Raw genomic sequence first — 23,883 nt, 5'->3', positions numbered from 1 at the left:
ACACACACACTGGAGGTGAAGGCATTCCCCCACCAACAAACGCAATTAACAAGATGAACAAGTCAACCTTGTCCAACATCCATCTGAGCAGTCCTGAGCCAATTTGCGCCGATTCAAATAGAACTTGCCTCAATTAACTTCTATTACTTTTTTTTACCCTTCATTGTTGTAAAGGTGCCCGTAAAAAACAACACTGGATGTGTGTTCACTGTTCTCTACCCAGACCTGCTGCCATAACACAGCACAGCACCTCAGAGCTGGTCAGCTAACAGGCCACTTATTTACAGCAGACACCCATCTTGAGTTTAAAACCCTCTATCTCAGGTTAGCCACTGGTATATAACACACACACTATAGAAGACAGCAGCCAACTAGACAATGTTGTACCTTGTATTCCAAAGAGTCTGTTGAGTCGTGATCGCCGGGCTTCATCTGAGTATGGAACTGCCAACCAAGGCATCTCACTGAAGTACTGCTTAAAGGACTCCTCCGACCTGTGAAGGTGGGCCAACGTAAAACAACACTCAGCACTTTTACACTCCCTTTGTTCAGTGAAGGAAATGAATGGATGAAACGAGAGGATGGTGTAATGGGATTACCGCAGGAGTCTCACCTGTCAGCGCTAACAAACACTATCTCAAACTTCTGACCCGATTCCTTTACAGTGCCATAGGACTCCACAAGCACCCGGGTCAGGCCGCGGCATGGAGGGCACTGCAGGGAAAACACATGCAAGAAGGAAAAACATCTGTTCCCGAATGACCCAAATTCATCAATCTGTATACAACACTTATTTCTTTAACATTTTAGGGCCTTTAGCAGACATTCTAATCCAGATATATTGGATTCCCTTTTAAAAGGTAGGGTTTCAAAAGTTCTCTGAAAATGTGAAGGGACTCTGCTGTACTAGCTTCAGTACTGATGACAGATGTGTTCCAGTAATAATGTTTCACTAGAAACCTTGTATTTCCTGGCCCATACAAATGTAAGAACCAAAGTATTCAGACACAGCAATCCCGCCTCGGCTTGGAGGCATTTGTTGTTGTGAGTGGGGAGTGTGTTTTTTGAGAGCTCTTAACCCAACCAGGCAGAATGACTTCATAGTCTCTGGTGTATGTTTGTGTGTGTGTGTGTGTGTGTGGGTTTGTCTGCTCCCTCCCGGCCACTCTCACTCAGGATGACGGGAAGTAGAGTAGCCCATTGGCAGCGCCAGACTGGCTGAGTGTGTGTGTGTGTGGAGGAACAGAGGAGCTGGCATTAAGATGGCAACAATGCCAGGGGCGGCAGAGCTGTGCTGGAGGAAGACAAACCAGAGCAGTCTCACTCCTCAACTCATCTCTCTTACCCTTGAATATTCTTCACTCACACTGACACACGTCATCTATTTTACTACCCGAAAAACTATGCCTGTTTTAAATCCTATTTTACCTAACTCAAAACCCCAAAACATTAACATTAACCCTATATCTAAGCCTAACTCTGCAATATCTGATATAAACCTACAGTGTTATCCAAGATCCTTCTCACACCAGCCATGCACTGTTCATTTGCTTACTGTCGGTTGGTTACAAGGAGTTTTGTTACTCTAACATCTAGTAAAACCCTTATAAAACCATTGTTTCCATTCAAAATACTATTTTCCATAACCCAGCCATAACTACTAGCCCTAATCCCATTTGTAACATTTACCTTAAGCCTAACCCTTAAGTCAAAAATGGCCTTTTTCCTCACAGTCACTGGTTTATTTGTCCCCAACTATAATAGAAACACATGTTCACATCCACCAAATCACAGCTCCGGGTCATTCCAGGTCAGTGGTGAGAAGTGATTCCTGCCAATGTCAAGCTTCTAACTGTCGCTCAGCGGCATAGAACATTTATGCTATTAAGACAGAGGAATGTGGCTTAAGAACATACCCATTCTCCTACCATATCTTTAGTGTTTCCTCCTTCTGTAACGTGCATTAGATTGGAAAGTGAACCAGACTGAAGTCATGGCTTGCAGTTGGGGGACCGACTGCTCTCTGGGGCCGGTGGCTGGAGTACATCATCCGTGACAAACCCTTTCAAGCAACACAGAGTCAGGAGCTGGACATGGATCAGTAGACCCAGCACTGACAGAGACTGGGTCTAGCTCTGAGGGTGTGGTGACCATTGCCCGCATTAAAGCGCCAGAGAGGGTGAACACCACAGGGAGTGGAAATAACGGCTTCCACTCCTGTAGTCCCAGACAATGGAAGTCCCTCAGCCACTCTGTCCAGGCTAGCAGCTGCTGCGTTTCCTCAAGCCATGCCCTGCTCTTCCTGACTATCACTGATTTCATTGGGCCACTGTTCATATCAGAGGACAGCTGACAGCCTGAATAGGAAAGTTAGGGGCCTTTTCCTCCCTCCCCTGTCCCCACCCTGGCTCCTGTGTGTCTGTGTGTGTGTGTGTGTGTGTGTGTGTGTGTGTGTGTGTGTGTGGTGTGTGTGTGTGTGTGTGTGTGTGTGTGTGTGGTGTGTCCTCCTGGCCTCCCAGCACTCACCCAATGTGCTGAGAAGTACACTCCCACATAGTGGCCCTCCAGGGAGCTGATGTCTGTAGTCTGCCTGTTGTTCCTGAGCAGAGGGCCTGCCACCACCTCTGCGAAGGGCTTGGGCCCCCAAGGGAACTCCAGGCCTGGGGAAGGGGGCATGGGGGGTGGGGTTGGGGAGAACGAATGAGGAGACACAAGAGTGTGATTAATGAATAGGTTTTAAAGCAGAGCCCATTCCCAGCTCCCACAGTTATTTGATGTCCCACTAATATCTACATGCTCAGAAATCATCATACGCACGTCACAACCGAAAGACAATGTCTCCTACTTTTTTTACACAATCCCATCTGCATTTGGAAATGCACCACAGATGCAAAATGTGGTTTTAATGATGATTGAAATCCATGCTTGTCCCATTTTCCATGCCCCTCTCTCTCTCCACCCCCACCCCATTTGGGATGACCAAAATAAAAGGTTGTAATCAGAAAGAAAGAGCTGTAGGCTAGCCTGTAAAGGTTCCTTTATATGGGCCTCCCTCTGTAGGACTTCATTAGGCAGGAGTGACACGTCCGCACAGCCTTTTATTGGCGTTCACATTCACATTGGAGAAGTGCACTCCATCCTGCTGCTGCAGGCAACTTCTCTCCTCTGCCACTCGAGACAGCTAGGCCCTTTCATTATGCTGAAATACAGGGCACTGGATCTTCACCCGCCCACCCACCCTTTGCCTCCCATACTCAGTGTGGTAGCACCCCGCCCCCTGTCTTCCTTAATCACCACCACACAACTACTGCTGTACTAATGCGCACTCCACAATTTGGATTCATTAGGCGGACAGATAAACAAATAAGACAGACAGTCAGTCAGACCGTCAGAGGCAGATAGTGACACAGAAATAGAGACAAATAGACTGATAGAGACCGGCATCAATATAGAAAAATAGATTGATAGAGACCGGCATAAATATAGAGAAATAGACAGAGACCGACATAAATATATACAGATAGACTGATAGAGACTGATAGAACGGTAGATAGACATAGAAAGATCCAAACGGACACAGTCCCTCCCTCCCAATATTGTGTAATACGATTTTCTGGCCATGAGATGACATCCTCATCTCTGTGGAATGCAAGCCTGCTCTTGTTAACCGGACATCTCCCACTTAAAAGCATGAAAATCATAGGTCTGCAGTGAGTAAGAAGGGGCAATCTATAATATTCATGCAATAACAGAGGAAGACATGCATTGAGAAATATGGCCAGTTCTCCAACTGTTGAACGATGTGGAAAAGAATTTCAGCAATATAAAATGAAAACCTGGCATTTGTTTTGATCTACTAAACTAGGCTATATGTATTTCAGTATGTCTGTATATATTGTCCCTGTCTGTTGGTCTGTCTGCCTGTGTGTGCACGCATGCTCATAAGTCCAATAGAGTACCTACCTTTAGGGTCATCTCTCACCACCAGCAGTCCGTTCCGACACACCACCTTCCCAGTAGTCGCGTCCACAAACACCAGCGAGGGAATACTGGTTACCTTGTACTTGTTCCACAGCTTCATCTGGACAGATACAAAGCAGGAGAGAAAACCTTGAGTACGTAGAACTTCACTCCGGCATAAAATTTGAGCAACAAGATAAGAAATATGGCTGGGAGTAGAGTCATTGTGCACAGGGGCTCTGCACAACACTGGCCTGTGTGGGAGGGTGGGACGAAAGAAGCTATTACTCCAAAAGTACTCTCTCAAATTTCATCTGGAGTTTGCCAGAATGCACGAGTGACCCAGCTGCGATGTAGGAAATGGTTTTGTGCTCAGATGAGGCCAAGATAGAACACTGACCATGTCTCAACACACACTATCCATATAGTGAAGTATGGTGGAGGCAGCATCATGCTCTTGGAGATGCTTTTCATCATGTTGTTAAAACTGAAAGGAGAATTGATGAAGTAACATACAATGAAATACAGCAGGAGAACTTGCTCCTGTCTGCTAAGAAAATACAAAGCACAAAGCCCAAGCGACAGCGGAGATGCTCAAGAAAAAGTTTGGTTCTCAATCCCACTGAGCAGCTGAGGAACAATTTGAAAATGGCAGTCCACAAGCATCCTCAAACCAACCTGAACAACCTTAAGCAAAACTGGCATAAAGAATGGGCCAAAAACACTCCTTCACTGTGCAAAGCACTGGACAGACTTCAAGTTGTTATTGCAGTAAATGATGGCTCTACCAAATAGTGTAGAATGCCCCCAAGCAACATATTTCAGTTCATTTTTATTACAATTATTTCCTAACATGAAACCAATGTCACTTTACAATAATTGATTTTGAGTTCTAAAATAAATATCAAACAAACTAAATATCAAATGTTCCATATATAATTCAGTAATATGACAAATTTGTTCTTGGGTCTGAACAGATTTGCAAGACACTGTGAAAGTAGTAACTGAACATGGTTAGCGTGAATAGCACTTTATTTCGCCTGTCTTTCCTAAGTGAGTACAAAGTGCAAAAAATGTAGCCAACTCAAGCGTAAGGCATGACGCCTCCACCGGAACACATCTAATCAGTGGCTGTTGTGCCTCTATACAGAGACTTGATATGAATACAAAACAAACCTGGAGAAATTGGGAACAGACTTGACGACCACAAACGTATTTGAAACTAACTATTTATAGCAAATATATTCGGTGTACTCCTCATCCACATCAAAGAACAGAAGAACTCTCACGCAGCGAAAACTCACTTTCCATATCAGAGGGAAGAAGATGGGTTTCCCTTGAGATGACTAGCTCCTGAAGAGCAGCACAGCCAGGAGGTCATTTACCTGAGAGATGTCTATGAAGGATACAAAACATTGATGTTTGGATGTCTGATAGAAAGTCTGAGCAAGAATTTAATTAGCAACTTTGTGATCACCAAGACAACACACCAGGCCATTTTGTAGAGGCACACTGTCCTTTATAATGATTTCAGCACTGTGCTCTCTGAAGTCATTTCGGTGAAAGGGAGGAGTGAGGTCTGCCTGCAGTCAGTTTTCGAAGCTCAGTGGAGTTAGTCTCCAAGTTGGGGTTACGTTACAGTTCTGCTCCAGTCCAGGCCAGCTTGATGAAAACCTCTCGTACTCTTTTAATGAAAACAATGACTTCACTTCAGAAGCAGAGTTAGTGTTCTGATGTGCAGACAGAATCGGGGAGGCTTTGACTTCCCGGACAGATTGTCATTTCACAAAGTGAGTTCCTTCTGCAGGGCCTGTTCAGGAGGGGCTTCCTGGATGTCAGGAGGGGCCTCCTGGATGAGCAGAGGTCAACCCCCACCGGTTTCTCTGAGAGCAAGCATCTCTACGGTCAACCTCCTTTGCCTGAATGACTGTCCTGCTTAATGGAAGACCCACTGCCTCTGGAGAATGGCCATCTGCCAGGCCATCCGAAGCCAACCCCATGGTCAGACACAGTAAACAGTTCCTTCACAGGCCGCAGGTTATACTCTCTCACCCTACCTTCTGGAAACGTTATCTGCCCCGAGCCACATGGAGGAGCCTAGAGGCCAGGGCATTATCTGGGACCCCGCGTCCCACTTCACATCTGTCAAACTGACACAGTGATGGGTGTGACCCCCAGCTGCCTGAACCGGCCGTGTCGTTTAACACAGGGCAGCGGGATGGCGGGGGGATTCAGACCATGTTGGCTTTGGTGCGGGGAGAGAGCCAGGCTACGTCCCAAATGGAACCCTATAATCTATGAAGTGCATTCTTTTTTAAATGGAGCCCATTGTCCCAAATTGACGTGGTGCTCTATATAGGGAATGGGACGCCGTTTGGGTCACGGACAAGAGACTTGAGAAGGCAGTGACAGGTACAGAATGATAGGGGTACTGGATCTGCACTAGCTGGGAAATGTCAGAGAACAGCTCCTATGTCAAGCCCCTAAAGTGTCCCCACTGGGCTGAGGCAGGACGGTGAATATGATAATGGTAAAAGCAGACAGGTGTTGAAGGAATGGCCAAACTACAGTAATGCAATTTCTAAAACTGAAATTGAAAACAACCATCTGTTATTTTAATAGTGTACTATGGAAAAATACCCTAGTTTGAATGTACGGAGGCAGTGCTTTGTAGTAGTAGCAAAACATTTTTGTAGACTAATCGCACACTAAATCTACTTCAGGCCCTACATAAAGTGTCTATTGCAAATCTTAAGGTACCTGTGAATATTTTGAATGTATTTCTACCTATATGATATAATGGGACAGTGTGTTGATATACAGGACTTTCAAACAAACAATGCGCAGAGTCTCTTAGTGTGTGGCAATGCTGAAACTCTACGCCCCAATTTGCTACCGTCTACAGCCTGGTTGGTGGATAGGGTATCCTGCTTTAAGAGAGATTAGCTGTTTCAGAAAGACCTCAGAGCCGATTCAGCCTCAATCCTTTCACTGCAGCTAATTTACTGAGCTGGAATTATGTCTGCCTGGCTGTTTGGCTGCAGTTGAGAGCACTGCAGGACACTAAATCACGACAGCTGTAGATCTCCAAATGTGGCCCTTTCAGTCATCAGAGGAGCCATCATGATTTCAGGGTAGATGATGGGCTTGGTAATTAACACAGTTACATCACCTGCATTCATTCATTATTGGCAGCTACATACGTTTCACCACCTTGAGATACGATGAATCGCACTTTAAGAAGTGTCGAACACTCGTTTATTTAAAACATATTCCCCCTTAACAGGCAAAAGGTGCCTTGCTGCGTCTTCTCATAGGGATTCTCCCTCAGGCTGGCTAAGTAAAAAAATTAATAAACACTTTCAACACAGTGATATTTGTGGTCTTTAGTACAACATCACATACCATGGGCATGCGTTTTGTGTGTGTGTGTGTGTGTGGGGGGGGGGGGGGGGTTGTGTGTTAAGAAGCTGTAGAAGAGAGTACCATTTTACTCCTTTTCTCAATGCTTTGCCTATAATGTCTACAGGAACCGAGGAAGTGGTCACAGTAATAGTTTTCCAAATGTGGCCACCCCTCTAATGCCTTATTGCACCCAGACAGCCAAAGTCTGAAGCTAAACTATTCAGAGTAGGGCGTAATATAAGCAGCACAGATCAATAAACCGTGTGGTGACATGGGGAGCCACAAACACTCATATATCACTGTCCAAACTAAATTTCCCCCTGCCAGGGCTCATCTTTTGCCTACTTCACATTCAACCCCTACTCCACTTAGACTATACGCACTACATCTGACCATGGAGCATAGCCGTCTGGTTGGAACTACAGCAGTTTCGAGGGAACAGGGTACCATTTTGGACACATGTGGTTTGTCTGGATTTCATTGGACTCTTCAGGGGAAGAGTTTAATCAACGTATTGAATATCCATTGTGCTGGGATGTTTTAAGTGCAAGACAGACTCTTTGTAGATGTAGACTTCATGTAGAGTTCATTGCACAAACGCTTCATAAAATGTTTTCGGTACGTTTATAAAAATACAGATGTTGCGAGTAGAAGCAAAGATGTTTGAAAATACAATGATTTTCATGTTTCATCATCCAGAATCATAACCTAGTGCATCTTCTCTTTGAATCATTGTAATTCTGTTTATTTTTTTTTTTTTATCTTTTTGGGTAAATTAAGGGGATGGAGGAATGAAAGCAAGCATTTCTATGTACATAGACAAAATCATTATGAAACATTGTCACCCCAAGTGACCCTGCAGCGTTCTCTGATTATGCACTATTCAGTGTAGCTTAATGCAATGCCCTGGATGCAGCTTTCATCGCTGATGTTCAACAATGAGGTGAAAGGTCCATCATACTTATCAGGGTCAGAATGTCCAAAAACTATATTTTTAAATCTAAGTATGATTCTTCTACATACAGCACACTGTCAGAAAGACAAAATGACAACTCCTCAGCTGTCCAACTTGTCCACATACTGTACAGGACAGTACTAAAACTATTTTTGGTCATGGATGATAACTGTGTTCATCTTTCTTTACACTGTTTAAAGGGCTAGGACTCTCTACTGGTTAAAGGGGTATGGGTCTCTAACCAGTGAAGACCCTATCCATTTAACCAGTACAGACCCTTACCCCTTTAACCAGAAGAGACCCTTAAAGGTATGGGGGTCTCCACTGGTAAAAGTGGTGTGAATCTTTACTGGATGTTCCCAAACATTCACACAGATAGATCTGCTTCACTTTCATCTAACCCCTCAGTCGTGTTCCCCTGAACCCACCTCCCATACAGACCCACACCCAGACAGCCCCAGACCTATAGAGACCCATACAGCCCCAGACCTATAGAGACCCATACAGTTCCAGACCCAGACCCAGACAGCCCCAGACCTATAGAAACTCATAGTCTCAGAACCAGGCCCATACAGATCTAGACAGCCCCAGACCCAGACAGCCCCAGACCTATAGAGACCCATACAGTTCCAGACCCACACCCATACAGCCCCAGACCTATAGAGACCCATACAGTTCCAGACCCAGACCCAGACAGCCCCAGACCTATAGAGACCCATACAGTTCCAGACCCACACCCATACAGCCCCAGACCTATAGAGACCCATACAGTTCCAGACCCACACCCATACATCCCCAGACCTATAGAGACCCATACAGTTCCAGACCCACACCCATACAGCCCCAGACCTATAGAGACCCATACAGTTCCAGACCCAGACCCAGACAGCCCCAGACCTATAGAGACCCATACAGTTCCAGACCCAGACCTATAGAAACTCATAGTCTCAGAACCAGGCCCATACAGATCTAGACAGCCCCAGACCTATAGAGACCCATACAGTTCCAGACCCACACCCATACAGCCCCAGACCTATAGAGACCCATACAGTTCCAGACCCAGACCCAGACAGCCCCAGACCTATAGAGACCCATACAGTTCCAGACCCAGACCTATACAGACCCAGACCTATACAGCCCCATACAGTTCCAGACCCAGACAGCCCCAGACCTATACAGTTCCAGACCCAAACCCAGACAGACCCAGAGCTATAGAGACCCAGAGCTATAGAGACCCAGAGCTATAGAGACCCATACAGTCTCAGACCCAGGCCCATAAATACTCAGACCCACACAGGCACAGACTCATAAGTGAATTCAGTTGCTGCTTGGGCCCAGTCACTGCAGTTTTTTGGAGGGGGACTGGTCTGACAGAGTGGCGCTGGCTGACAACAGAGAGGAGAAGCCCTGCTGAGAGAGATGAAGTGGAAGACATTCCTTCAGTTATTGTCTCCATTCACCTCTTATTGTTCCTGTCCTGACTCCACACAGATCTGCTTTCACTGGCACAGGCAGCCAGACCTGGGGCACTGATCAAATGCCTGCATTTACAACCCTATTACAACAAACATAAGGCACAAGGGGGGGGATTCAATTGTTCACAGCAGTGCATGTGCTCCACTATATAATACTAATAGTTACATTTTCATATTTACAAAAAGCTGTTACACAGAGGGACTTAAATGTCAATTAAATGTATTTGTGGCGCACATCTGACCACCTGAAACAAAAAATTATCTTTGTAAAACAAAATCACACACACAGCACATGATTACTGATGGCCTGAAAGCACATCACCTAGAGTAGGCTACACTTCCAGATTTTTTTTTATCTGATACTAGCTAGTTTGTGTAATTTATTTACGGTAATCTATAAGCATAACTCAGTAGAATCCTGCACCCTACATCTGTTCAGAGTGATGTTCTGACCACCTCCTCATCTCTCACACTCAGCTCCACAACAGACCACATTGTTAGCAGCTCAGCCACACAACTCTGGACACTCTTCAGGCAATGTGTTAGACAGCTATTCTGAATTATTGCTATAGATAAAAAAAAATACATAGATTTAAACTGTAATTTGGTAGATTTGGTATGTGCTGTTGAACGGCTGGATGGTGAATTCCTCTCCCAGTGACTGCAGTAAAGCAAACTGAAAGCAGGTTTTCTTTTAGCAAAAAAGCAGTGTCAAACAGACAGCAAAATGCTTGTGAATAAGTAGACACTTTCTGTCTCAAACAAAAAGACACTTTCTGTCTCATTTTTTATTTGTTTTTGCAGTATGTGTTGGTGCCTTATTTTCTTCCATTACAACAATTGAAGTCTGCAGCTGTTTTAAAATCTCCAATGGCCTCAGGGGGTCATCTCTGAGCAGTTTCCGTCCTGTCCTGCAGCTTAATTCAGTTCAGAAGGTCAAATGTATCTGATGAGTCTTAGTGGTTCAATTCATCACCCACAAGAGAACTATTAACTGTTCCATGCCTGAAGAGATACTCAGTATCAGATTTATGATTGTCCCAATCTACCAATCACTTCCATTCTTCATGAGGCGTTCTAAAAAGCTCCCTGGTCTTTGTAGTTGAATCTGTTCCATATTCAATATGGGACCTTAAAGATGTTGGGTGCCAGAGAAAGTATTTTAAAATGAATGTAGGCCCATGTAACTTAATATGTTATTTGTTTAGCAAAATGTAACTCCTTCATTTAGGTGTGAACACAAAGAGTATTTTTGTTATTCATTTTTTGTAAATGCAAATACTGTACATTTCTATTTGAAATTATAGCATAATCTTTCCAGATCCATCACAAAAATAGCCCTATCAGATCATTTTAATTCCTTATTTATTTATTTTTTATTCATGCACTTTTTTGTGCATTCTGACTTTCATATGGCCAAGACTCCCTGTACTCATGCTGCATCTCCTCCACTAATGAACAAACCGAATAATAATGGGGTCATATTCCCTTAATACAACTAGCTATGTCTCAGTGCTACTTAATTCAGTGCAAAATCTGTTCCTGAATGAACTTTCTTCCTCATTCTTTTGAGAAGGAATTTATTGCCACAGTGTATTCTGTTCAATTGGTACGTGGTTCAGAGAGTTCTATAAACCCATAATGTGTTCCACATTTATCAAAGGCCTGAGCAAACAGGGGAAACCAAAGTCCTGTCTCTCACTTTTATGTTTCAACTGAGAAATAAGGCTCCACAGGGAGCAACAACAAGATAATGTTCTAACATCGCTGTGGAAGGGATGACCGACCTGTTTAAAATCCACCACGATAAAGACACCAGCAGTCTGATAATGTTCTAACATCGCAGTGGAACGACCGACCTGTTTGAAATCCACCACGATAAAGACACCAGCAGTCTGAAAATGTTCTAACATCGCAGTGGAACGACCGACCTGTTTGAAATCCACCACGATAAAGACACCAGCAGTCTGATAATGTTCTAACATCGCAGTGGAACGACCGACCTGTTTAAAATCCACCATGACAAAGGTACCAGCAGTAAGATAATGTTCTAACATCGCAGTGGAAGGGCAGAATGACCTGTTTAAAATCCACCATGACGAAGACACCAGCAGTCAGATAATGTTCTAACATCGCAGTGGAACAACCGACCTGTTTAAAATCCATCATAATGAAGACACCACCAGTCAGATAATGTTCTAACATCGCAGTGGAAGGGCATACCGACCTGTATAAAATCCACCATGACGAAGACACCAGCAGTCAGATAATGTTCTAACATCGCAGTGGAAGGGCAGACCGACCTGTTTAAAATCCACCATGACGAAGACACCAGCAGTCAGATAATGTTCTAACATCGCAGTGGAACAACCGACCTGTTTAAAATCCATCATAATGAAGACACCACCAGTCAGATAATGTTCTAACATCGCAGTGGAACAACCAACCTGTTTAAAATCCACCATGACGAAGACACCAGCAGTCAGATAATCATTCACTGTGTATAACACCTTGGTAGGTGGTATTTAAATAAAGCGTTACTAGCCTCTCCTGTAGCCAGGCTGACTGATCAAGGATGTCTGTCTGACCATCTGCCCCTGGGTTCCATGACTGTCCAAACACTCTCCAAAGCGTCCGTCCTTCAGTGTTTTTCTAGAGCCTGCCTACAATCGGCCTAAACCTTGGCCAAGGTTTACTGGGAAGGACCAGCAGAGGAGTTAGTACAGCTGATTACATTCCGAATGGCACACTATTCCCCATTTAATGCACTACACTGTAAATTGGGGGCCAGCTGAGTCACGAATATGGGGTTGGTTAGGTAAAAACTGAAACAAGTTACTGCTTTTCATGTTCATCACAAAGAGACAGCATAAAAGATCCCCCAAGATGACAGATCAACAGCAGAGAAACTGTAGAGCTCTGTCCTCAGCGGTGGGAAACTCATCCCATTCCACATTTGGATCCCGACTTGATCTAATTTACATTGATGTAGTGTCCAACCGTCTGCAGCTCATTTATTCTGCATTGAGCTTTCAGCCTTTGGGGAACAGAGGAGGACAGAGTAAAATACGAGGCATTTTGGATGGAAGCCCTGTTTTCTGGTGCTTAGACAGGCAGGAAGCAGACAAGGTGGAATAGAACAGACTCATCCGGTCTCCTCACACCCTCCCAGCCAGTCCCTGTCTGAGTCAGTGATGGACATTACAGGCCTCGGCTCTCTCACGTTCTCTCTCCGCTCCACTGAGCTCATTACCAAACCCTGAACCACAGTATAGTATAACATGACCTCTGTTATGATGAATAAACATTGTTTCCAGTAAAAAGGCCTTGCTCACAGATGCACGCTGGGTAATAAACATCAGTCCATCACCTCTTCACTTCAGCATGTTATTGCTCGATCGTATTTATCTCATAAAATATTCATTGGCCAGACAAATCATTTTGGCAGTATGGACACACACACACGTGGGCTAAATAGCTTTTTGATAGAGGCCCCCATCGCCATGGCAACCTTGCAGTCAGGACATGTCACTGAGTGCCAGACACATTGTGCTCTTAGTTAATAATTCAGTGGTAAATTAACGGTTTCGTGAGGGAAAACAGGTGCCACAGAGTCAGAGGGCTTAGGGGAAATAGCGGGGTAAAAAAAGAGACAGAGAGACAGATAGAGACAAACGGGGGGTGGGGGGCAGAAATGGAGAGGGACGTTTCTCCCACTTGTCTTGTGTTTAGGCACAAAAGCTGCTCCCTGAATGCAGGCTCTTAATCCAAACTCAGACCCGGTATGGCCGGGCTCCAATGTGCATTTTATTTCTCGTGAAGAATGCAGCGTAAAGCAAGGATTGTAAAGGAGTAAAAAGGCAGTAGTGAATAGGCATGCAGCATTGTGTTGTCCACATGCCCCTGAGGCCTATATACAGGGTCACAGGTCACAAAGACATGGACTGCATTCTTCACTCCTGCTGGTGTTTAAAACAGTCCTTCTGCATGCCTGGCCTGCATGCCCCGTTTCCGCTATCCCAATCTCAGAGCCACGACTCTCCAGGTCTTACTGCCTCCCTCCCTCTCCCTCTGTTAGAGCGTAGTGTGTTTGCTTAAGTTGACAGGTTTACAGAAAGGAGAGACGAGACCCACTCACAGACTTACAACCCCCCCCCCCCCCACCCCAGAGGGCCACATTGAACTGTGTTTCCTTGCCATCAAAACCTGCAAATATTCAGCTATCCACTGGTTTTGGGGATTTTCACAGCTCCTTGACTGTCTAACTTTAAGTCAGTTGATAATCAGTGGGCCGGACACAATGAAGTAAGACCTGTGGGCTGGATTGTAGCCTGAAGGTTTAATGTTGAAACCCATGGTTAAGACCTGCATACCTCGTGTGTCAATTATTACACCAGGCCAGCCCACATCTGAATAAAGTTCACTGCTTGCATACAGTAGGCGTAGACAGATAACATATCTACTTTACAATATTCACATGGTATACTGTCAACCACTTACTCTTGTGGACCAGAGGCTTCTTCCAGCTGGTTCTGTCTCCAATCAAGTCGAGGCCTGCAGGGTCTCAAAGATAGAGATAAAAGAGAGCGAGAGACGGCAGGGAGAGAAAGCGACAGAGATCTGGTGTGGCCTGGCCAACTGGGTGTGAATGGCCGCCAGGCCGTTAGTGACTGGCATCACCCTGACAGTTTACCACCCGACAGAGAAAGGCCAACTTTTTTACGGTCATCTTTGGCGCCTGCCAGAGGTAGCCTGTGTCAAAGTGTGTTATGTAAGAGGGTAACTTGTCTAACACTATGCTTCAAGGCACAGGCCAGCCACACAGTCCACCCTCAGCATACTTCTGAAAGGAAAACACACACAACAAGTCCAGGAAACACACGTCCATGCCCAACTGTTAAGACCACCTCAAGCCTTTGCCCAAATAATGACCAGTTATCAGTAGTGGTGCAGAAATAAAGGGGGGGGGTACATGCACATAATTGGGCAACAAAGTTCTGTACTCAGGTATATTTTACACATGTGTCTACAGGATGAATCCTTCACAAGAATAACTGAAAGCATTAAAGCAAGCAGGCTGTAAAATGTTGCATTAGCCTATTCCTTACACTTTATATACTGAATCACACTTAATGATCAGCAACAATTTCACTAATCAATAATGAATGCCTAATGTCTACAGACTGTGCAGTTTATTTCCCAGATTACTATGCCGGATTTAGCATTGGTTTCATGGTAATCTTGTGAGCTCAGCCTTGAGTCACAAAACAAAGCAAGGCCTAGGCCCAGCAATCAGTGCTTCTGGCACTGGCAAAAAGGACTGCCTCAGAAAAATGAGCCTAACAACTACACAACACCACTCTGTTTATACTTTCTGCTCTATCAAATATATTTTAGCTGTGTATAATAAAACATAGACATACACAGTTGTGGTAAAATCTCTCCGGTGCGCCAGATTTACCACAACAACGGTGCAGCAACCTTTGAGGAATAGAACTGGGTCGAGGCACAGATCCCGGAAATGTTATAAAAATACTGCTAAAGCATTGAAACCTCCCAAGACCACAATGTGCTCAATCATTGTGAAATGGAAGAAGTTTGGAGACACTATGATTCTTTCTGGAGTTGGCCGTCTGGTCAAACTAAGAAACTGGGCATGAAGGGCCTTGGCCTGGATGCCAAGCGCTATGTCTGGTTGAAGACAAGATACCACTCATCACTTGGTTAAAATTATCCCCACATTGAAGCGTGGTGGAGGTGGGATCATGCTATGGGGATGCTTCACATCAGCACGGACTGGGAGACTGGCGAGGGAAAGAGGAATAAAGCAAAATAAAGAGGTTCTGCCCAACACCAAGAAATGCTGTGAGCTACTGTGAGGCATTACTGTGAGCCAGTAGATAACTGAATAGCTTGTTATGTAAACACATTCACTACACTTTTATCAACATTTGTAACATAATCTATAATACAAATATATATTTTTTTAATGACCACAAATGGGTCTCCGACCCAACACCCTTATGGGTGGGCTGCCACTGCATAGAAGTGAAACAATAAATGAAAACAGAGTTCTATGTTTAGGCTGGGGGCGTGCGTCAGTCAGTCAGCTGGGCTCTGGGAGTACCACAGGGAGGGGGAGGGTGTATTTACACAGCTCCTTCCCTCTTCTGAGCCCTGGTTGACCCCACAGTTAACTCCCACTCCTCTTTGCAGGGAGAGACAGATGCTGCTTCCCAAATTTGCACTATTCTCTTCAGAGTGCACTATTTTTCACCAGGTATAACTGTGCTCTAAAATAGGCCAAGAGAAGTGTGCCATTAGGGATGCTGCCAGGGAGAGGCCGGGTCTGATGGGTGTGCACCTCAAGCTTCAGGTCCCATCTCAACGCAGGCCATTAATATTAATATTATTAAAAAATGAAGAACAGGGTTTACAAAGACAGACACATTATCATTACAGAGCTTTTAGAATGCACTGCCTCCACAGGAGGATGCCAGTTTCCTTCTGACACACCAACTTCATGTCAGGTTCTTGCTAGCAACATGTGTGTCGTCCATGTATATGTTAGGTTTGGACGTAGAATAGGATACTACTACTGAAAGAAACCCATACCCTAATAAGGCTAGTCCATTCCTTGGTGTCCTTGAAGTACATTTTTAGGCTCCTCAAAGAGCCTATTCATTGCTATTAAATTATCTAATAAAACGTTATATTTACTGTAAAGACACTGGTAACCCCATACACTCCATACAATATATGGTGCATTTTATTGAGGTTGTATTTTGGGTTCCTTTGTGCTCTGCTTTCCAAGGCCAACGAGGAAAGGTTGTCCAAGCCGCACGCCTGTACTGAATCATGAACTAATACAGACCAGTGGTATGCAGCTCCCCAGAACCCTGCTAAAACCCAAACGTCAGTACGGACACAACTTACAGTACTCTTCACCGCCCACATCTTGGTGAACATTGAATGAAAAGACAAAGACGACCAGAGAACGGGCCGACGTCTTCTGTAGCAGGAATGTGGGTTGCCGGTACCAGATAGAGTCCACATCGGGTTACATTGTGACACTGTATCTCCAGCCATTAACCCATTTCCTCTCTTCCTCTTACGCTCATTAAAAGGCACATCTGTTTTGTGCTGCTGCAGGAAGGGGTCTGGGCTTTACAGCTAAGCTGTACATCTGGACACCCGCGGACACCCCTCCCACACAACCCCCACCAATAAATCCCCCTCCCTGCCCCCTGACAGCTTACAAGCCCGTTTCACAGCAGGACCGGCAGGAATAAAAAAGGCTGCTGATCTGACTATTCTCTGGTCGTCGGCTCCAGAAGCTTCCAGAAGCTATGCGAATGACGTTCTGTGCACGCGTATGTCTATAAAAGTTGAGTTTACCCCCCCCCCCCGTATAATAATATTTATGATGATGTAATCGTTACAGTCATGCGGGCCTATCGTAGCCGGAGTTACTGAATAGGAACATTACTTTGACTGGCTGTCTTCATGTGCTCCACCAAGAGTTGCAATATTCATGCGAGTTGACTAGCACATGATGTCACAGAAATTACGCAGTGATGTAGGAGACTTCATGCGTGAGTAAAGAGAGAACCCGTGGAACCGAAGGAGACAAACACATGCGTGTAATGGGAATTTTCCGGATCTATAGTGCCGGAGAAAAGCTGGAGCCACAGCTACTCTCCCAATCCCCCCACACAGGGCTCCAGACTGAGAATATTTACCATACTGCATCACTCTCACTTTGGCTTTTGTGTTCTGTTTTTATTAAGTTGCAATTCCATAATGCCACCTAAGTCAATACATCCTATTACATAGGAAAAAATATCAGTATTTTGGTCAAACGTTGAAGTGTATTATCCTCATGATTCTTGTAATGTAAGGGTTTGCCTGTTACAGTACTAGTTTTACTGCATAGAGTCTGTAGCTGTCTAGCAAGCCACTCTCTCCTTCTCAACAGATATTTGATATAGCTTTGAAAAAATTACAATTAAAGAGAACTCCTGGATTTGGATGCAATTGCAATATGCTAAATGAAACAGGGTATTATTACAAACTATCTGAATAGGGGTAAGTGATAGACTAAAGAGACAAACTGTAGTTACTTAATCCATTTTTGGAACACTAAATTAAATAAATGTACAAATGCATTCTTGAAGAATCACAATGTCTCAAGCTTTGTTGAACTTCCACACCCTAGAATAATGGTCATTTAGCAGACACTCTCATCCAGTGTGACTTACAAATAGTTAATTCACTTTAAGTAAATCTTAACTTACTGGGGCGACAAGGCAGCAAAGTTGTCAAGAGTATTGAGCTAGTAAATGATAGGTTGCATGTTCTAATCCAAGTTGTAAAGAGCATTGAGCTAGTAAATATAAGGTTGCATGTTCTAATCCAAGTTGTAAAGAGCATTGAGCTAGTAAATGAAAGGCTGCAGGTTCTAATCCCTGACCTGAAGAGGTGAAAAATGTGTGTCCCTGAGCAAGACAGTTAACCCTAGCTGCTCCCAGGTTGTTTCTATGAATACAAATCTGTTAATAGCATCCTCACCAGGTGAAATAATGGTAAAAACATGTAAACAAATAAAATGGACTCAAAACACAGTTAAACTGTCATTTTGATATTGCTGGTTAATCTTCACATCCAAAGCTGTATATGAATGTGGGAGTGGTCACATTTCTAGAGCCCCATCCCCTTGACTGTATCAGATAGTTTTTCAATTGCATGGAGGATTGCGGCGAACTTTTTTCTGCAACCAAATGAAACACTGTGGTACCAGGGGAAATGTTCATCTGGAAGCCTACCTCCACCACTACCCCCACCTCTGCCCTCTCTCTCTCTCACTTGATCCGCATTGCTCTCAAATCAGATCAGCCTGGATTGGCTAACTGGTCAGAGACCTATGAACATAATTTTCCCTGGCACTGACTTAAGACCTTTGCAAACCATAGCGTGGTCCGTACATCCCCCAACTCCTTGATCTCATTTGGGTCAAGTCATTTCAAATGGGAAAGAATGGAATGTTTGCATATATGAAAACATACTGATGATGGATGCTTCTAAACTGCAGCCCAAGGAGACATGTGAGAGTCAGTTGTCGGCTCTGAATGAAGTGTGGATGTGACCAGGATGTATGTCTACATGAGGTAGCATGTCTAAGCATGAGACAGAGAAGGCGAAACAGAGACAGAGACACACAGACAGATAATGCCTGAAAAACAGAGATGCTGAGGGGAAACCTGTCCCACATATCGCCCAACTTGAGTCTGACTGACGGGGCGGCCACGACCCAGTCCTGCTGATGGGTCAAAGTTCAGGCTGTTTATACCCCAGCAGGAAAAACAGGTCCTTGAAGAAGACCCATGGCTACAAACCTTCCCTAACGTTACCCTGGACTCCCCACAGCCTTTGCGGCCTCTGACACCACAGCCCCACCATGTCAAATTAAAACTCTACAAGAGAAAACCTTCAAATAAACACTCAGCTGTCTCCTTCAAAGTCTTCCCATCCTGTACAGGCCTTATCCTCCCACACACACTGGCACACGCGTGCACGAATGGACTCAGAGGATGAACCACAGCTGTGAGACTGCTAAATCAGCAGTCCGTAGCGCACCATTTTCAATGTGTAAAGCGAGCAGCTCTGTGCCTCCTCTCAAAGCCTCCCATGCATCAAAGAGTGAAAGGCACACTGTGAGTGTTGCTTTGCTCTCTGTTTGTAATTCAGCACCAGCATCCCAACAGCAGAGATCTGAAGTCTCCCACAGACATGGTGCGAGGTCACTAGCTCTTAGTAAGCCCCGGCTTCCTACTGACTTCTGTGATATCTTATTTCAGCAGCTTAGGGGTTTGCAAGACAAGATGATGTAATCCACACAGCCTAAAATCCTCAATCCACAACCCAGTCTGTCAGACGGTATATAATAACGGAACGACACTTCCATTGGAGCCAAAAGTAAAACAATCTCACCTCAATTTACCTTAATACTGATCAATAGGCATGCATGGTCTCAATGGGATAAAGAGGAAGTAAACTCAAAGACTGCTCTGGAAATCCAATGGGAATGCTCGGGCTAGACACGGGATTGGTGAGCCCCATGCAACCACCTCTATGTACGTCTTATTACAGATTTCCTTTTTGTAATGTCCCTTTTGTAAAGTCCAACTACAAAATACCAAATCATATGTCAGAAAACATCACTTAAACATTTTGTTAGAACTTTATACAAGTAAAATCAAAATAGGCTAATAAACCCATATTAAAAGGCAAAAAAATTATTGTAAACAGATTATTTTTTAAAACAAGGTAGGCTTTAGGACCATGTGGACAAACTGGTTAGGAAGGCCTCTGGGCGTTTGTTTAGCTGTGGCTGGCTTTACTGCATCCAGGCAGCTACATTTGACAGTGCATATGTTCAGATTTGCATAAAACCTCCATTGTTTTCTTACATTTCTAATAAATTCTTGGTAGAATCCCGCAGTACAATATTGAAACTGATAGAGTGGTGGACAGTGGAATAAAGTTCTAAGCTGCCCCTAAGTCCTTAGTAGACTCACTGGCCTCTTTCTCTTATTAACCAACATTTAATTTAAATCCAGACACAACAGTGAGTTGAATCCACGGAGACAATGTGCAAGAATGTAGGACTGTCCGGCAAATACCGGCTGTTATAGTCTAAAACACGTGATTTAATTGGTTTTGATGGGTGAATTTCCCCCCGTTTTAATCTGGGTTCGGAGAGACAAAATGTCTCCTCAATCTCTGGTCATTTTAAACATTCCAAGCTGCACAGCGGAGGAAGGGAATGGTTGGTCAAGAGGAGCCTCACAATGATTTGTAATCAGCTAGAATTTGGAGGAAAAGAGAAGTCTTTCAAAGCCTGCCAATAATTGAGAAGGTAGAGAGAGAAAAAACATACTGTGACTCCATGTTCCAAAGCTCAGTCCTTTTTCCCCCTCAGAAAAGAAGGAAGGGTGATATGAGCATCGGACTGGACTCAAAAGGGTGTGTAGTCGTTATGTGGCACAGAGTGGTTAACTGCACTGTCCTTCTGTTAAGCAAAATCAGTCAAACACACGCAAATAAGTGAGACAATGTTGTATCAAATGATTCATCAGATTAAAGAGAAGCTCAGAGCTGTTTTTATCATTTCCACTAGTAGTTGTGAAGAGGTTCAGAAGCTGAAATGAGGCCTAGTTATTTGTTTATTCCATTGCGTGAGGTAATCTTTGGACACAAATGTCTAGGAAGGGTTGGGTAGGTTACTTTTGAAATGCAATCGGTTAGAAGTTACAAGTTACCTGTCTAAAACTGTCATTAGAAATGTAACTTTTGGATTACTCAAACAGGAATATAACCCATAACAACACCTACTTACCGAATCAATCAATCTTAGAGTTTCCATACCTGGCCATAAAGGGATTTTGCCAGGTATGGTTATGTACAGTGTCTTTCACCTTATTGGTTGTGTACAGTGTCTTTGGAAAACATTCAGACACCTCCACTTTCGACACGTTGTTGTATTTTGGACTTAATTTATATCATTGAGTAAAAATAAAAATACATTGAATAAAAACATGCCTACATACAATGGTAGTGGCTGCTTTTTATTTAGAGTGGACAGGATTTGGAGCTGAACCAAAAACATCACGCATGTCGCAGATGTGAAATGCACATTGAAGGAAATGCTTAATTAATTGAGGAGAAAGATTGAGGGGTCTTGCCAGAGGCCAGATCAAAATACTTTATATGTATAATATGAGAGACTTAGCTGTATAATAAAGTTGCTCTAAAAATAAAGTAGGTCAAAGCATACTTTTGCTGAATTTTAACGGTCATACAAGTCATAATTTCAAGTCTGATTTGACCTACTTTATTTTCAGTTGTCCCAGAGTTCCCAGTTGTCTTGAAAGCACCATGAAACCTTGAGATGCTGGGCAGCATTCATGCATATTACATCACAAAAAAAGACTTGTTTTCATTATGTGTAACGTGTAATGACTACAACCATGTTCATTTTTTAAACAAAACCTTATCAGATTTGACCATTATTTACCAAGTTACCTGGCAATGATCAGAAGGGCCTTTCAAAGAGCTGTCAATCAAGGTGAGCTCATGAAAATAACTTCATAGTAGTGAGAGAATATTTTTAAATTCAGGCTGAGTGAAATTTTAGTTACTAAAAAGGCAATTTTAAATGGGAATAAAAATTACTGTTTGGGATCTTTAACCAAATACAAATTAGCTATAATAGCCAGGAAATTGAAAGTGCAAGCCACCAAAAAAACATGGTTGCTTAGAAAAGACAAAATGTAGTAAAGAAAAAGTGGTGAGATGAAAACATTAAATATGAGATTTATTTTCATATTAAAATTAGTTCAACATTCACTGAAAAATCGAAAAAGGATAAATATGGTATACATTTTGTAAAAGGTAAGTTAATTTAATGCACATTATGTTACAGCTTGCCACAAGCTAAGGGAATAAAATAAGCACTATTCATTTAACCTTCTGAAGTCACTGGGCCGTTCTAGTGCCCCTGGTTAGGAACCACTGGCGTAGAGCAATGCATTGTGGCCTTTTTGTCAATAAAGCCCTCCTACACAAACGTCTGTCATATGTTAACTCATTATTATACAGATGCACAGGCTACCAGACCTGGACCTAAGATCTCCACTGAGTTGAGCAGAGTGGCTTTTAGTTTCTTTGCGCCTCACATATGGAATGAGTTACAAGGTACTTTAAACATGGAGAAATTGATGTCGTTAGGGTATTTTAGACGATTGCAGGGAGACTTTTTCTCTGGGGATTGTGTCTGTGAGCGATTTGCTTTTCATGTATCATTTAATGTATCTGTTACAGTTTGTGACATACTTTATGGTGTTTATAGGTTGTTGCTGCTAATGAAGATCTCTTCTCAGTTAACTCACCTGGTAAAATAAATACAATAAGTATTTTAATACTTTTATATTACAAAATTGTCCATTTTAATATATTTGCACATACCTTATATTTAAAATAATGTGAATGGGTTACGACACACCTTAGCAAATGAAGTCACTTGGCTTGAGCCTTGTACTTATTGAGAGTTAATGCTTACATGGAGTTCAATAAAAAGTATTAGGATTTGTCACTGCTTTAAGTATTAAAGCCACAAAAACCAAACCAACTTTGAATTGTTACAGACTGGCCCAACTCTGAGCAGCTTTTTGCACACTTAAAAACTAGAACTGTTTAGTTGAGCATAAGCGCCACAGACTAGAAGTGCAAAACCTTTTCTCTACCATACCTACCTCATAATGTTCACAAATCTTTTTGTATAATTTTAATGTGCAAATGCAAGCTTTAACAATTTTTACTGAAAGGACTGTCACTAAACATTGTTAAATGTTCAATCGTAAATATTTTTGAATGTATTATTATACCATCAATTCCAATACTACAAAATTAGTTTCTGTAGCAAATGGCAAATTCAGTTAGAGTTACTGTAAGAATTTAACTTAACATTTATGCAATGTGAATACAGGTTTGTGTTTACACTATCCATGAAAAGTTGAAAACACACATGTAGCACCTTGTCCTATAAGTTAATAATAAGATATTGTTGCTTTAAGACTACATAATTGGCTAGCTTGCTTGTTTAGTTGGTTATATATTCAGTCTTTTTTATGAACTGAAGTAGGATCTCAATAGAACTATAATTAATTATTGTCACATGGATTTAAATCAATCCTTCAAATATTGAAAATGACAGCAGTTTAATGATAGCACACAAGAGTTTTGAATCAATGTTTGTTAACTGACAAGTCAAATTAAAAGCTTAATAGTGTTTTAAGACTGGAAATGGCTTTTCACAGCAACAGTTTTGTTGACCAACGGGCTAAATTCCTTAAGTTTGACAGTCATGACATGGACAGTTGCATGTTAACAATGTAGCGCAGCCTGCCAGTCCAACTAAATATTAACTAGAAGGGAATAGGGTTCTGGATAACCAGTGAAGAACACATACATGTAACGTTGAATAAGTTTCAGTGCAGCACATGTCATTGAACGTTTTACCAAAAGATA

The 23,883-nt window shown here is 43.1% G+C and overlaps 1 protein-coding gene across 3 annotated transcripts in view; it reads right to left on the bottom strand.

Moving 5' to 3' along the window:
- The window catches only part of nxn (nucleoredoxin), a 65,028-nt gene that overhangs the window by 10,052 nt on the left and 31,093 nt on the right, over positions 1 to 23,883 (bottom strand). For 2 of the 3 annotated variants that reach the window (XM_034291602.1, XM_034291604.1), the window contains exons 2-5: positions 3,964 to 4,081; positions 2,527 to 2,660; positions 614 to 714; positions 388 to 494 (exon numbers count right to left, since the gene is read on the bottom strand). In XM_034291602.1, coding sequence (XP_034147493.1) covers positions 388 to 494; positions 614 to 714; positions 2,527 to 2,660; positions 3,964 to 4,081 — 460 coding nt within the window. Of the gene's footprint in view, positions 1 to 387; positions 495 to 613; positions 715 to 2,526; positions 2,661 to 3,963; positions 4,082 to 16,731; positions 16,781 to 23,883 lie in introns of those variants that run through there. The other variant, XM_034291603.1, reaches the window with a different exon arrangement.

The sequence above is a fragment of the Esox lucius genome, chromosome 1 (genome assembly GCF_011004845.1).
Source record: "Esox lucius isolate fEsoLuc1 chromosome 1, fEsoLuc1.pri, whole genome shotgun sequence".
NCBI classification, from domain to species: Eukaryota; Metazoa; Chordata; class Actinopteri; order Esociformes; family Esocidae; genus Esox; species Esox lucius.
This window is presented reverse-complemented; position numbering and strand designations above follow the sequence as displayed.